A 16203-nucleotide genomic window follows, 5' to 3' on the forward strand; every position below is an offset into this window, starting at 1 on the left:
TAAAAGAGGTCTCCAAATTCATTCTAATGATGGTAATTCCTTGCCCATCATAGCTGTTGGTGATATTTCAACCTCTTTAAATACTATTTTTGTGTCCCTAAGTTGTCCACTAATCTTATATCTATCAGTTAATTAGCTAACAATTGTAATGTTCAATTTTAAAATTATGGTTGTCTTATGAAGGATCAAGTGCCCGAGAAGATGATCGCGAAGGGACCTAAAGTGGGGTGTCTTTTTCCTTTGTTTCTATCTCCCTCTTCCTTGTCAAATTATGTTACTTGTAATGTTGTTCGATGTGATAATCAGGTGTCGCATAGACATTTAGGTCACCCTACTTCTCACGTACCTTTAGTCTTGTTTAAATTTGGTTTACTTAGAAATAAAAATTCGACTTCTAATAATGATATTGTTGATTGTGCATCTTGCAAACTTGGTAAAAGAAAAACACTTCCTTCTCCGATGCATAAAAACTGCACCACCAAACCTTTTGAACTCATACATACTAATGTATGAAGTATTGCCCCTATAAGCTCTCATGAACATTATAAATACTTTATTACATTTATTGATGATTTCACTCGCTTTACTTGGGTATATTTTCTTTGGTCTAAAAGTGAGGTATTTTCTATGCTTCAAGTCTTTCATGCTTTACTTGAAACATAATTTTTTGCTAAAATCAAAATCTTACAATCTGATTCAGGTGTTGAACATATGTCGAATGAATTTCAATTTTTTCTTTAAAGTCATGGGATCATATCACAACGTTCTTGTCCTTTCACTCTACAACAAAACAGTATGGCTGAAAGAAAGAATCGTCATCTTCTTGATGTTGTTCGCACTCTTCTAATTGAGTCTTGTGTTCTTTCTCATTTTTGGTGTGAAGCTTTGTTTGTTTATTTCATTAATAGATTACCATCTCCTAACTTGAATAATGATTCTCCTACTTTCGTTTGCTTGGGCATGCACCAAAGTATTCTAATCTTCATATTTTTGGATGTGTTTATTTTGTTCATCTTTCTACACATGAAAAAAATAAACTTACTAATCTGTCAAGTGTGCTTTCTTAGGATATGTTGGAACCCAAAAAGGATTTCTTTGCTATAATCCTCATGCTCGTCGAACTCGTGTCTCTAGTAATGTCATTTTTTTCAAAACAACCCTTCTTTTGCACACAACAAACCTCAGAATTTCCTTCTCTATCTGCTTTACCACATTTCTGAATCACCAACACCATTTCCAAGGTTTAAACCTAGTCATGTTTACCGTAGATACACTCCTACATCTGATCCTCCTAGACCAAGGTTCCTCCACATCTTCATGCGGCTTCTGATATTGTTTCCAATGATCCACCGCCTATTCGAAGAAGTTATAGACCTCACAAACCTTTGAAAGGTATGGTTTTTCAAGCCCTATGGCTGTCTACTACGTTGTCTACTATTTCCATTCCCACTTGTTATAAACAGGCTAAGGAACATGAGTGTTAGCAACAAGCAGAAGTTTCGCAACACTCTTCTCACCTCTTTCACACAGTCAATATGATTCATGACTTTTCTTTCACAAGACAACCACTGGTATACTCTTTCTCTTAGTCTATGTTGATGATATTTATCATCATGGGTAATAACAATGGATTGATCACTAAGCTTCAAAATATGTTAGATAGTACATTTAAAATGATATTTATCATCTCACATATTTTTTGGGCAAGACGTCTCGAGATCATGGTTTGTTCTTAAATTAACATAAATATATCCAAGATCTCGTTGAGCTAGCTAGTTTAAAGGATGTTACTATGTTGATATGCCAATCGAGGTGAATATAAAATACCAAAAAGATAAAGGCGAGCTTTTGCCTATTCTTTTTTTATATAGGCAACTTGATGGTAGTCTTATCTACTTAACAATCACAAGGCCCGATATCTCATATGTTGTCCATATAATTAGCAAATTTATGCAATCACCTCGACATCTTCATCTTGCTACAATTTGTCGCATTATTCGATAATTATCTACTCATGGGTTGTATTTTCTTATAAAATCTTATCTTCATTTGACTGTGTACACTGATGCAAATTGGGTTGGTTGCCCGAATACTAGGAAATCTACAACAGGCTAGTGCATTTTTCTTGAAGATGCTTTGATTTCCTGAAAGTGTAAGAAGCAAAATTGTATCTCTAAATCTTTCACGGAGGCCAAGTATAGAGCCATGTTTGTTCTAAAATTGTATGGTTATGTGGTCTTCTTTTCGAACTTAGATTTCTTCCATCAAATCCTACCTCCACTTCATGGTTCAAATAGCTACAAATCCAGTATATCATGAACACACAAAGCACATCGAGGTGGACTGTCATTACATTATGGAGGCCTTTATTTGCGGTGTGATAAGATTACTGATCTTCAAATAGCTAATGTCTTTACAAAAGCTTTGAAAAGCCAACGACACAAGTTTCTCATAGTAAATTGATGTTGATTGACTTACCTGCATCAATTTGAGGGGTGATGTCAATATTGTCAATATATTCTTTTCTTATTCTTCTTTCCTTATTTAGTTTTTATAGATGTAAATCCCTTGATTGGCTCTCTCATTATTGTTATATTCTTGCTATAATTATTGTTGTATTTCTCCTTATATTAGACCTATGATTAAGGGATTTGACAATTCTTGATATCTATATATTGTAATTATCTTAGTAAATGAGATAGAAAACATTTTTAAGAAATTCTCTTTTATTTCTGTCATTTTCTTTGTTAATAAACCTATATAAGAAGCAAATATGTTTTATAGTGACAAGTTGAATCAAGTGGAGATAAAGGTGTAAGAGCAAAGGAAGACCAAAGAAACTTCTAGCTAGCATAATTCAAAGTGATTTAAGATGGGTAAATGTTACTATTGAGATAATCTTGCATTGCATATAGTTCAATGGTGGAATAAGACTAAATAGCCAACATAAATAGTTGAAACTAATGAGGCTTAATGATAATGATAGTGAAAAAGCTTCTTTTTTTCTTTTTTCTTTTTTGCAAATACAACTGAAGAAAGGACTGAAAGATAAAACAAAAAAAAAATCTACTCTTAAGAAAATAGTAGCATCAAGCACATTTGTGAATGCAAAACACAGATACACAAATCATAGTCACAAGAAAAGCATAATTTTAAGGAAAAGAAAGAAAAGAATCCAAGTAATGGCATGTTTTAGTGAATTCTGTGGTGATAAATCCAGAAGATTAACCAAGATTGTCAATTCATTAAAAGAGCAAGATAGACTTTCAAAATAAGGAACAAAGCTCAGGAAAATAGCATACCGCTGCACCCAATAACGTTGTATATACATTCTTGGTCATAAGCCTACATGAAGCAGCTTGAAATGCTTTCTGTAATGCGAAAGGGATCAAGCTTACTTTGTCATCAAACATTGTGCCCCCTTCAGTACCTGCAATACCCAGAATATTACTAGATTGTGTTGTCAAATTATTTGGGACAATTTTCAGATGACCATTGGTGATGAGAGCACCCAAGAGACTGATGATTCCAACAACAACTCCATCACTATCATCAACATTGTAGACATTATTTCTAGCACTCTCAGCACTTATTGACAAACTGATGCCACCCAGATTCTTTAGAAGCTGATTCTCAGGAGCCAAAGCCATTCTTTCCACATTTCCATCCATTAAAACCTCATAAGACCGTTGACCGGTGTCAAAGGATTTAGAACTAGTGTTGTTGGCATAGGATTCCTTTTCTCCAGACAATTCTGTTCGTACATCCAGACTAGTTTCCAGGACTGAATCTTTTTGTAATACAATAGCAGCTTTATCACTTTCATCAGAACTAGAAAATATATAACAGTTCCCAATTTTTACTTCTTGTTGTAGAAGAACAAGTAGTGTTTCTATTCCACCACAAGATATGAAAGCTTGTGCAAATGTGCTAGCTCGAGATGTATTTGGCTGCACAACCAATCTATAGAATAAGTGCAAAACCCTAGCAACCTGGGAGACAACAGATTATCCACCAAAACAATTGATCAGTTTCAGATCAAAGGCTTATTTAATTTTAAAGTTCAAACACAACAAGAATCCTTTATTGAAAAAAAAAACTAAATGTTTTTCTTAATATTAAAAAGACTTTCTTAGACCAATTCAAAAGTAAATAACTTGTTATGGACAAGTTATTAAAAATTCTATCAGGGTGTCTTTGTAATATTCAATATGATTAATAACATCAACATTAAATATAGGTAGTAGGGGAGCTACCTAGGGTTGAGAGGAATAATTTCATGAAACAAGATAGTGTATCAAAGCTGTCATTCTTCCTCGCGTAGCTATTCCTCCGTGCCTATCATATGCGCAACATCTCCATCTACAGGAGCCATGAGTGTCCCCAAATTCCCTCCTTCGAACACTAGCGTTAACATAGAATCTCTCTCCTTCCCCACAACCAAGCTTTTCGAGTCTATCATTGCACAAGCACTATTGGCATCGCATCACCATCTCGTAAAACCACCATCTTGCGAGCATCATGATCTCACAAAGCACTAGCTCCACCTCCTTCGTCCACTAGCTCCTCTATGTCAGCTCCTCTATGCCAAAACTACTCTAAATCCTTATGGTAGTTGGTGATAACAATGTTGTACGCTTCTACTACTCTTCTTCCTCTTCCTCTGGCACTAATGTTCTCCCTTGGCTCCTACTTCCCCTTCTTTTTTCAATACACCTTCGTCACTGATAACACTGGCAACACCATCTCAAGATGACTAGGTATCAAAATTTTGGCTTGGCTAGAGTTTTCAAACCTTGGTTAGGTATTCTTGTTCTAGGCATCCTCGCATGAACTGTGATCTTCCTCACCCTGGCTTCCTCCATTGCCTCCTCTTAGATCCACATTACTTTCTCTTAATTCCAAACATTCACATATGAGCTTCTCACAGATGTGTTTGCAAGCCATGAAGGCATTGTTTATCATTAGCTTTACCCCGTCGTCATGTAACGCTTTGGACTACAAGCAACAAAGGCAGCTTTGCATTGTTGTCATCAAACATATTGGACTTCAAGAAAAGAAGGCATTGTCTATCCATGCCCTTGAGCTCATCAACCATAGCTCAACTAGATTAGGACACTAGCATATTTAGATTCAAAATTCCTCTTTTGCATATTTATTTCCATTGTCTACCTCAATCATGGTCATCTATTTTCCTTTCATGTTTACAAATTTGTGTCCCTTCCATATTTGGTGTCTCTCGAGTAATTCTTCTTTCTTCCAAAATCTCATAAGATTCCTACTTGCTTTTGCCCAGTGTACCATCCCTTCCAACACTCCTTTTCCCCTCTGATTGCATGACATTGTTTTTTTTGCCTTTACACTCACCTCTACGTCCTTTCTTCCATATTAACATGAATTTACTCCACATTCTTCCATTTCCAATGTTTCTTTTAATGCATCTAAGATAGCTAGGATCTATGGTAAATAATTTATAATGATTACTCATTGCACGCAATTATTTACAAACATATGATACCTCATTTAGTGAGAAAAATCATTGATCATTTTATTTTTTATTGATAATGGTAGCTTGCCATGACAATTCATAACTCTAGTGCAGTAAGTAATAGTTATTATAAATTACAAGTTTTGCATTTGATTGCATAATCTTTTATAGTTTCTATGAATTATAGGTTTCTTTTATAATTTGATAATTCTACTAGTGAATTTCTTTAGTGTGATTCACTACTTATTGCACTTTATATTTTATAACTTAAATTATAGTTTGCATTTATAATCAAACTAGTATGACAATCTAAAACCCTCAAAATCTTTAAAGATAAAATCCCTAAAACCCAAAGCAAACTGAACAACCAAATTTAGTTTCGAGTTTTTTTACAATTTATTTGGGTTCAAGTCTGAATATTGGGATATTTTTAAAACCCAAAACATTAAAAAAATTATCTAAAATTTGCCCTAACCTATATTCACTGTTAGAATAATTATAGGGGTATTTTTGTCTTTTGGTGTATATCTTCTTTTCTATATAAAGACCTAACTCGTGGTTCCCAATACACGAGAATTTAGGTTTTGCTTTGTACATGGTATCAGAGCCAAGTTAAAACCCTAATTTCTTTCCTCTACCCCGCGCCGTCTTTCCTCTACCCGCGCCGTCTTTCTCTCCAGCGGCGACTTTCTGTCCTCGCTTCCAGATCCCGCATCGCGGCTGCGAGACCGGCTGCGAGACCTTCCCAGCGACTTCCGCCCCTTGCTCCCTCGCGATTTTCATCCGCCCGACGCAGCGCCACCTTCGCTCGACGCCACGCTGCCTCAGCCCAACACCGCCTCTCTCTCTTGCACTCCTGCCGGCAAAGAACTCCGCCTCGGCCGATTCCTTCTGAGGAACAGTCGCGGCCGCAGAAGAAGACTCGCCGCCTCCTCTCTGAGCTCGCGCCTCCTCTTCCACTCGCGTTCTGATCCCTCGCGGGAGAGGAGCACGAACCCCCGTCTCTGCGTTCTGATCCCTCGCGGGAGAGGAGCACGAACCCCTGTGCCCAGGTCCTCCTTTCGTGACCCCGTCTCTGCGTTCTGATCCCTCGCGGGAGAGGAGCACGAACCCAGGTCCTCCTTTCGTGCCTTCAAATCCACTCGTTGGGGAACGAATAGAAGAACCTTCACCTCTGCCCCTGCTCTGTCACCAGCAGCCAACAAGCCCGACGCCAGAAGAAGCAATCTCTTTCAACAGAAGCAAGCTCAGTTTATCTATTCATGGCTACATCTGGCACCCCAAAGCCAGATAATTCAATCTTTACCAACCATATTACTGCACCCCTTTCTTCCGAGCAGTTGGATGGTAAAAATTATATCTCCTGAGCATCTCACATTGAACTTTGGCTTGTTGGACAGGGGTATGAGACACATCTCACTCAAACTGAAGAAGATGTTCAAGACGTCCCCCTCGGAAGAAGGTTGGCCTTTCGGTTGTGTTATTAGAGACCATCCATCCATCTCTCGGGGATGTCTTCCGTACTCCAAAACAACGCTGTTTGGACAGAGCTCAACAACTCTTCTGAACACCTCTCGGCGACTCTATCAAGTTGTGAAGATCTCGCGACCATCCTCGGCATCGATTAAGGATTCAATGTCAACTTATCCGGTTCGGTCTCAGTCTTCTTTGTGATTTGATGAACTGCTCACTGCGGCGATTAGCTTGAAGAGCTTGAAAATCGGAAGAAATTTTTATGTCTACGCTTTAAATGGTGCGCCTCTGATTATTCTCATGTTCGTGATCGGATCTGGGTAGCCCCGAGGCTACCATGGACAATACCGGCGACTCTTCTCTCCGTGTTCGGCGAAGTCTTGGCGATACACCTCGCCTAAATCCGTGGTCTCTCGACAGGACCTCCACCTCGCAAGGGTGGCAAAGGTCGCCCTTGGTGTAATCATTGCCACCACTGGACACACGATTGATAAGTGTTGAGTCTCATGGTCGTCCTCCTCCTCGTCTTTGTTCGGATCGACATTGCTCTTCTCACGCCACCACACGATTCACTCAGCCTTCTATCTTGACTTTGAAATGGTTTGAGGATCGCCACACGGGTTCCATCTGCTACCATTAGCTACTTCGCTATGCTGTATCTTCAGGTCCTTGGGTTCTTGATTACAGGCCACGATCATATCAGCGGTAATAAATCCTTATTTTCCTCTCACTCACTACGGTACTCTAATGGTCACCATGACATGGTTCTCAAACTCAATCGTGTATTGTTCATCCTTCTTCGTCTCTTTCCATTCATAATGTTCTTTATGTTCGGAGCTCCATTTAATTTATTGTCAATAAGTCGACTTACTCGATCTCTTGATTGTGTCATTTCTTTTACTAACACATCTGTTTCCTTACAGGACCGGAGTACGGGAGGATGATTGGCTCGGATGCCATGGCCTATATCGGCTTCAACAACCCTCTTTTGTTGGTTCGTGGCGGCATCTCCACTACTTATTCATGCTCGGTTGGGACATCCGGTCTTCATAAATTGAAACAGTTAGTCTTTATCTTGTGAGTCGTGTCGATTAGGTAAGCATGTTCGTAGTTCTTTTCTCCTCGCATTAAGAGTCGGGCTATGTCTCCTTTTGCTTTGGTTCATTCGATGTTTGGGGTCGTGTTTCTTCTACAATGGGTTCAAGGTATTTTGTTACTTTTATAGGCGATTTTTCCGCGTGGTTATATCTGATGAAGGATCGTTCGAATTGTTTTATTTTTGAATCCTTCTTCCTAAATAAAACTCAATTTGGTACTTCCTTGAACTTCGAAGTGATAATGCAGCAGTATTTCTACTCGGTTTTAGCTTCTTGACATCTCACGGGGTGTGTTCGCGATCGCGTCGTGCGCTTCATACCTCACGCGGGGTTGCGAGCGCGAATCGTTCTTCGTGAGACCACTCGGACTCTTCTTCTCCATTTGTCCTCGGTTGTGATGTCGACTTCTGCGTGTTATCTCATCATCGCGTACCTTGACCATCCGGTAAAATACCTCATGAGGTACTTTATCCATCAATCCTCTACCACCTCGGGTCTTTGGTTATATGTTTTGCTCGTACTCTTGATCCCGTTGTGACTCTCTCCATCTCATAAGGTGTGTTCCTTGGGTACCCACGGTCTGAGAGAAAGTCAATGTTATTCCCCACTCTTCGATGCCGTATCATGCCTGCATGTCGCGTTCTTTGAGTCGGTTTCTTTTTTGTCCTTCCACTCAGGTGAGGTTCCTCTCACCACCGCACAAGAACTATCTTTTGTCCTCGAGGCCTTCTCATCTCCATCGTCTCCCTCCTTTGCGCAGGTTTATCAGCCGTCCCCTGCCGGCCTCCGACCAACACCGTTGTGGGCACGTCTTTGAGTCAGTCCTCGTTTCCTCCGATCCCATCTCGACTCGATGTTCCTATTGCACTTGAAGGTATCGTTACACTCGTAATCCTTCACCTCACTATATTTCTTTAAACTATCATCCTTTCACCTCCTATTATTATCATTCTTCCTTGTCTGTTCTTCTTCCAAAGATGCGGTGATGTCTTTGCCCATCCAGGATGGAAACAGGCTATGTGAAATGAGTGTCTTACAGAGCGGTGGGACTTGAGACCTCGTTCCTCTACCTCCCGGAAGTCGGTTGTTGGTTGTCGATGGGTGTTTACGGTGAAAGTTGGTGTAGACGGCACGGTTGATCGACTTAAGGCTCGTCTTGTCGCTAAAGGCTATACTTTGGATTGGATTATGGAGATACTTTTTCTTCCTGTCAATTGCTGCGATTCGCCATTAGCCCCTTTATCACTTGGACATCAAAATGCATTCTTACATGGTGACCTACTCGAAGAAGTCTACATGGAGCAACCTTCGTGTTTTGTTGCTCGGGGAGTCTTCGGTCTTGTATCTCTGGTTGCAGCTGCGGTACTCCACCCAGAGTGGTTGATGATTTAGTAGATTGTAATTCGGGAGCAGTATGACTCAGCGGGCGCTTCCTTCGTCACTCATCTACTGATTGCATCTATGTAGTGGTTTATGTTGATGAAATCGTCATCATTGGTAATGATCATCTTGGGATTTCACAAGTAAAACAACACCTTTTAAACATTTCAGACAAAGGATCTCGGTGAACTCAAATATTTTCTAGGGATAGAAGTGGCACAGTCAAAGATGGGATCATTATATCCCGAAGGAAGTATCGATGGATATCGGAAGAAGCAGGAATGCTAAACTCGAAGCGATGACAATCTCATGGATCCAATGTCAAGCTCCTCTTAATCGGGGGCCTCTTTCAGATCTGAGCAGTGCAGACGATTGGTAGGAAACTAGCTACCTACACACCGTCCGGATATCTCATTTGCAGAAGTGTAGTAAGTCGGTTCTTGCTCTCCGCAAAGAACATTGGGATCTGCCGTACTCGCGTTGTTCGATATATCGAGTGCACGGAAAGGTATACGAAGACAAAGGACGTACTCAGTCGAGGGGTATTCGATGCAGTTGGCGGGATCTCCCTCAATAGAGATCCACTGATTTTGTATATTTGAGGTAACCTTGTTTCTTGGAAAAGTAAAAAATGTTGTGGAGATCCAGGCGAGGCAATATCGAGCTATGATTATTGGTCAAGAACTTATATGGTTAAAACAGTTGCTTCAGGAACTAAGGTTTGGAGAGGTTATACAAATGTCACTCATATGTGACAACCAGGCCGCTATGCATATTGCCTCAAATCCAGTCTTTCATGAGAAAACAAAGCATATTGAAGTTGACTGTCACTTTGTCAGAGAGAAAGTCATATCTGGAGAAATATCTACTAGTTTTATCAACTCAAATAATCAGTTAGCAGATATATTCACTAAGTCACTTAGAGGTCCCCGGATTGATTACATATGTAACAAGCTTGGTGTATATGATCTATATTCTCAAGCTTGAGGGGGAGTGTTAGAATAATTATAGGGGTATTTTTGTCTTTTGGTGTATATCTTCTTTTCTATATAAAGACCTAACTCGTGGTTCCCAATACACGAGAATTTAGGTTTTGCTTTACAATTTATTTGGGTTCAAGTCTGAATATTGGGATATTTTTAAAACCCAAAACATTAAAAAAATTATCTAAAATTTGCCCCAACCTATATTCACAATTAATCAAGCCTCACTAACATAATACTAAGCAGTACTCCCAAGCACTCACCTTGGATTTTAGATTTGAGAGCCTTCGAGCATATTTCTAGTAACAAATGTAAAATACGGCAACAAATATTAATTAAATAATAAGGTTAAATAGAGGAATAACCTTAACGGAATTTTCTGGAATTTTTTGAAATTTTTCGAAGGTCGTATGGTGTTGGTTACGAGAATAAATATTGGGGCTACGAGAAAGCCTCTTTAAACTACCCCATTTTAACGAGGAAATGTTTGTTTTTTTATTTCCTTTTCTTTTCTTTTTCTCCTCAACGTGCCCTAAGCCCCGACGTCGACCCCCTTTCCTCCTCCTCGGTTTCTTCTTCCCGAGCCTCCTCATCTTCCCAAATCGACGGCGTTTCCTCTCCTCCCCTCGCGTACAAAACCGCCGGCGGAAGCTTCGAGTCCTTCCCATTTCCTCTCCCAAGCCCTATTTCTCTTCTCTTCCTCTTCGTCGCCAAAACCTTTCCCTAGTCCTCTCCACCACCGCTCGTCTCCCTCTCACCACTGGCCACTGCCGCCTGCTCCAGTCGATCCCTGCCTATTCCACACCGTCGTTGTTTCCCCTCTGTTGGTCGTGCCCTAACTTAGATCCACCGCGTGTCGCCACCTGATCGTTGTCGCCGGCCGAGTGCCACCGACTTTCCCTCTCTTATCGCAGACACCAGGAGCTCGCCGGGAGATCAAGCATCCGAGTCGTGCCCTCGATCTGTCTCTACGCGCCATTGCCGACCAGCGGATCGGGCTACTCCAGCCTCTCCGAGCCTAGCCGACGAGCCACCATCGGCGACCTTTTCCTTCCCTGGTCATAGTCGAAGCAGATCTGTCGCAGCCCTAGCGTGAGAGATTTGATCGACCAGCGCCTTAGCGATCGCGATCAGCCATCAGCCGATTCATCACCTCAGCCACCATGGGCTTTCTTCTTTTCGATTCATCGCGGTCGTCACTTCGTACTTCCTGTTCTAGAGCTTACCTATGCTCTGCCCAACTTCGAAGAGGAGAGCTCCATTTCCAGCACAACAACAATTGAGTTTCATCCTTGAAGCTGACAATTGGGTAAGAAATGCTTGGCAGTAGATGTAGCATCGATCTGATTTCAGTTTGCTGGTTGAGAAATTGAGGTTAGTTATTTGCCCAGCCATTGTAGCTCAGTTCATTTCTGTTCATGAACAGTCCAGCCAAGCTGTCTCCTTTCTGTGCGTCGGGCAACAATTCAAATCCCTTTCATCGAGTCCCTCTGTTCCGTCTTCGGCCACCGTAGCCACCATATCCAGGTAGATTGGGTAATAACTAAGATTTAGTTCTATTTTCTGTTATGGGATTAATAGGGAATTGAATTTATTATGAGTTGAGGTAATTAACAGATGAGTTAATTGATGATTAGTTTGTATTAGATTGATAAATGAGTATGTGGGATCCAATTTGGGTTAGTTAATTTGGTTGGATTGTTTAGGACAATCCAAATGGAGGTTCCTAATGAAATTAGGAATTTAGTTTAGTTTGTTACATTTGGAATTAGCTAAAATTATATGTTTGATATTACAAGACTTTGATTCGAGATGGCGTCTCGACGTGGGATCTATTTCGGATACGATCTCCACTTTTTAAGGCGGGTACCTTGACTTATCTCTTTTGATAATGTCATGTTGATATGCTTAGTAGATTATAGCCTCTAGTAATAATTATGTTTATCATTGCTTTAGTATATCACTACATAATACCTGTTGCATGCTTTCATCTGTTCTGCATTTATGATTATTATTGTCATGATTATTTAAGCTCATAGAGGTAGTGGCATATCATGCCTTGTGATACACCGGATTAGAGATTTACCATATCTGAGCCGTGTACCTAGATATGTTTATTTGATCTATTTATTTTTGGTACATATTTTATGGAGGTAGATATGGTCAGGATTTGCATGCTTAGTGTCATGCACCATCTTGCATAATTGCATACTGTGCGAATGGTAGCCCCATTATTATTGAGCTCATCGCTTGGATCTGCACACACAATCACTCATGGGTTAGTGGTATATCAGGAAGGGTGTGTGGCAGTTTGCTCTGTCAGTGCTCCGTTGATCCACACATGGGTACCGTGACGTAGTGTGGTAGCACGTCAGGGATCCCTCCTCTTGACTGTCTCAAGGAGATGAGAGCATTGAGCTCCCCCACTTATGATTTGGGGTAGGAGGATAGGTGTACTCCAACAGCATCCTGTCCACTCGGTCACTCATCAGGAGCAGTGACGGTAGAGTGCACAGTTGTCATAGCCCTACCCACTCAGTCTCACCATCGTGTGTGAGATGATTGACTGGCGTCAGAGGTGACCATGTCATTTGCATCATATGCATGATTGCATTTATGCATGATTGCATTTATTGCTTGTGTTTGCTGCACTTTGTTTGCTGCACATTGGATGGATGCATATGTTTGACATGCATACAGGGACATATTACTTTTGGTCTGACGACCTTATTATCCTAATAGGAGGTCCTAGTGAATACAACTTCTCCTTTTCTTACAGTTTTGCATTTCCCATTACTCCAGGAGACTATACACATATTATTACTATTAGTTATAGTTTACTATGCATATCAACTTAGTATCTACTAATGTTGGACTCGCCCCGTTGATATTTTCTTATTTCAGGTTGAGGCCGTCCGGAGGTTCCAGTTGCTAGTACCCTGGTCACGAGAGTTTACGTATTAGGCTTATGGTTTTCTGTTTGTTTCGAACTTATATTGGTTTTGCACTTGGATTGTATGGTTTTGCTTAAGACATTGTGATGGTTGGATTTTTGCTTGCTTAGTAGATTTTTATTTGGTGTGTTTTGCTACGCGCCTGCCGGTCCCAAGCCCGGATAAAGGAGGAGAGTTGCGTTAGGTTGCCAGCCAGCGTCAAACTATGGCAAATATTTCATGAATGAATCCATTAAACAAGAGTGTTTTGCTACGCGCCTGCCGGTAAGAGGTAAGTTAGATGTTGTTTTTGCTTTCTTTTGTATTGTGGTGACAATCAGAGGCTGTTTGGATATAAACTGCGTGGTTTGTTAGTATTTTTATATTTATTGTTCCAGCCGTGTTGGCCGTGTATGAGTTATAGTTGTAATAAAGTTTCATATTGTCACCCGTACAGGCAGGGACTACCTGGGGCGTGACAACAAATCATCCTTCTCAACTCTCAAATCACAGAAATGTCTCACAAATGTCACAATAATTAACTAATCTCCTTTGTTAGGAAAAGGAAGGATATTGGTGCTGCCTCTTTTTCACTCATGCTTAATTTATCGATTACTTTTTTCATACCTTAATTTTTTTTCTTTGAGGTTACTATCCATTAGTAAACTCACTAAATTGTTGAACTGTTCTCACATTTGACATCACTCTTGTTTCTATTCAGAATTTGAGGGCGAGCAAGGTGATTGGCATCAGGCGTGAGTCTTGTGAACTATATAAGTTGGATATGCCTACATCAACATCAATGTTTTCAAGTGCACCCTCTTCTATCTAGATTTGTAGTAATCTTGGGCATCCCACTCTGTAATACCTAAAAGTTATAGTTCCTAGTCTTTTAGTATTCAAATTCTTGAAAGTGAGTGGTATCAATTGATCATAGTTATTCTACACTGTCACATCGTGCCTTTATCTCCACAAATGTGGCTTCCTTGAGTCAACTCCCTTCTTCCCCTCACATTAACATGGCTTCCTTGAGTTGACTCGCTTCTTCCCTTCACATTAACATTTACTAGAGGTAATCCAGTAGATTCTCTCAGTTCCTATACGATCATAAAATTTCAAACTATTCCAATTGATCCTTCCCCTCCAACTCTGGATATATAACCCATAGATGCACCTCCTTCCGCCACCCCACTTTTGTAGATATAATGGTGCAGATAGCAACCTCTTAGTGTGCTGCTCAAGGGAGACTGAACTGGATGTAAGCTGAAGAAATCACTATATCACTTAAAACAATCTCTAAAAACTTGGGTTTGGAAGTTTGCTCAACTCTTCTTTAGGTTGGCATGCAGTAGTGTGACATGTCATTTGGTGTTTTATCTCGCCTAAATCAGGAAGCATGTCTTTCTTATTGTATATGTGGATGACATCATCATTACTGATAACTCCATTAGCATTACAAAGTTAGAGACCTATCTTTATCGAACACTTTCATACTGAGAACTTAAGTGATTACAAGTATTTCCTCATCTTTGTCATGGCTCACTTAGAAGGTATTTATATCGCTCAACACGTTTTTTTTTAAAAAATTTTGTTTTTAGTTGGCACTCTCAACACATGTATTGGATATGCCCAAGAAGGTTGAAATGGTAGGGACAAAAATGTAGATAATCCTATTGATTCTAGTGTAAGGTTAGTACTAGAGCAAGAAAGCTTCTAACCCACACAGGGAACTATAGAAGGCTGGTGCAGAAATTGAAGTATCTCACACGATCAATGTGATTAGTTAGTTCCTAGAAAACTTATGCTATAATTATTGGCTAGTTGCCTTAAAAATTCTACAATGCCAAAAGATGCTCTAGCAAAAGGTATACTATTATGTGATGTTGGCTATTATGGTACAAATTAGGCAAGCTTCCTCATTCTTGCATCCTTATAGGAGGTAATACTATTTCTTGGAAAAGTAAAAATAAATAAATAAATAATAAGTTGTGGTAAGGTCAATTGCACAAATATAGTATCATGGATTGGGGTGTCGACCCGTGCCGCTTGAAACGGATGGTTTTTACTGTTCCGACACAAATCTGGCAACGATACTCATTTGCCACGGACAACGGAAGTAGCATCGTGGAGGCCTCCACGAGGTCGCAAGGACCCCACAACCACACGGAGGCCTCCACGAAGTCGAGGCCACAACGACCTCGAGACGGCCTCGCCTGGCCGCAACTAATTTTGTTTTCCTTTTTTAATTTCTTTCGAGTTTAGTTTTTTTATTTGATAGGACATTTATAGGGTTTGAAGTTTAGGATTTGGGGTAGTTAATTTTTTCCCCATTTATATTTCTATCAATTAATTATTTTAATCTGATAATTATTTTCTCTCTTTCATTCATTTCTTTTCCTCCATCTATTTAAGCAACAAAAACAAAGACTAAGGATTGTTACATAGACTATGGGAAAAAAATATCTTTAAGAATAAAAGTGAAGACGAATTATTAGAAAAAATATCTACAACAATCAAATACTAATAAAAATATTTTTAAAATTAATATATTTTATATTTTAAAAAATAGCATTGTAGGTGCAACACGAGGACTTCCCGGGGGGTCACCCAAGCACGCTTAACTTCGAAGTTATGATGGAATTTGGTGCATTAGTGCTGAGAAACAAAATATATTTATGGAGAAGGTAGAAGTACAAGTATTAGGTGAAATATATGGTAACTCTAATACGACATGAGATAAGATGGTATCAAAATTGAAAATAGTAGCTAAGAGTGTACTCGGTGAGTCAAAGGGGCATGCACCATTAAATAAGGAATCTTGATGGTGGAATAAGAAAATACAAAAGAAA

The 16203-nt window shown here is 39.8% G+C and overlaps 1 protein-coding gene across 1 annotated transcript in view; it reads right to left on the minus strand.

Moving 5' to 3' along the window:
• LOC121978311 (BEACH domain-containing protein C2-like) overlaps window positions 1-16203 on the minus strand; it is a 55621-nt gene that overhangs the window by 23670 nt on the left and 15748 nt on the right. Inside the window, exon 3 of the mRNA XM_042530672.1 lies at window positions 3281-3992. Coding sequence (XP_042386606.1) covers window positions 3281-3992 — 712 coding nt within the window. The remainder of the gene's footprint in view (window positions 1-3280; window positions 3993-16203) is intronic.

The sequence above is a fragment of the Zingiber officinale genome, chromosome 4B (genome assembly GCF_018446385.1).
Source record: "Zingiber officinale cultivar Zhangliang chromosome 4B, Zo_v1.1, whole genome shotgun sequence".
Lineage (NCBI taxonomy): Eukaryota > Viridiplantae > Streptophyta > Magnoliopsida > Zingiberales > Zingiberaceae > Zingiber > Zingiber officinale.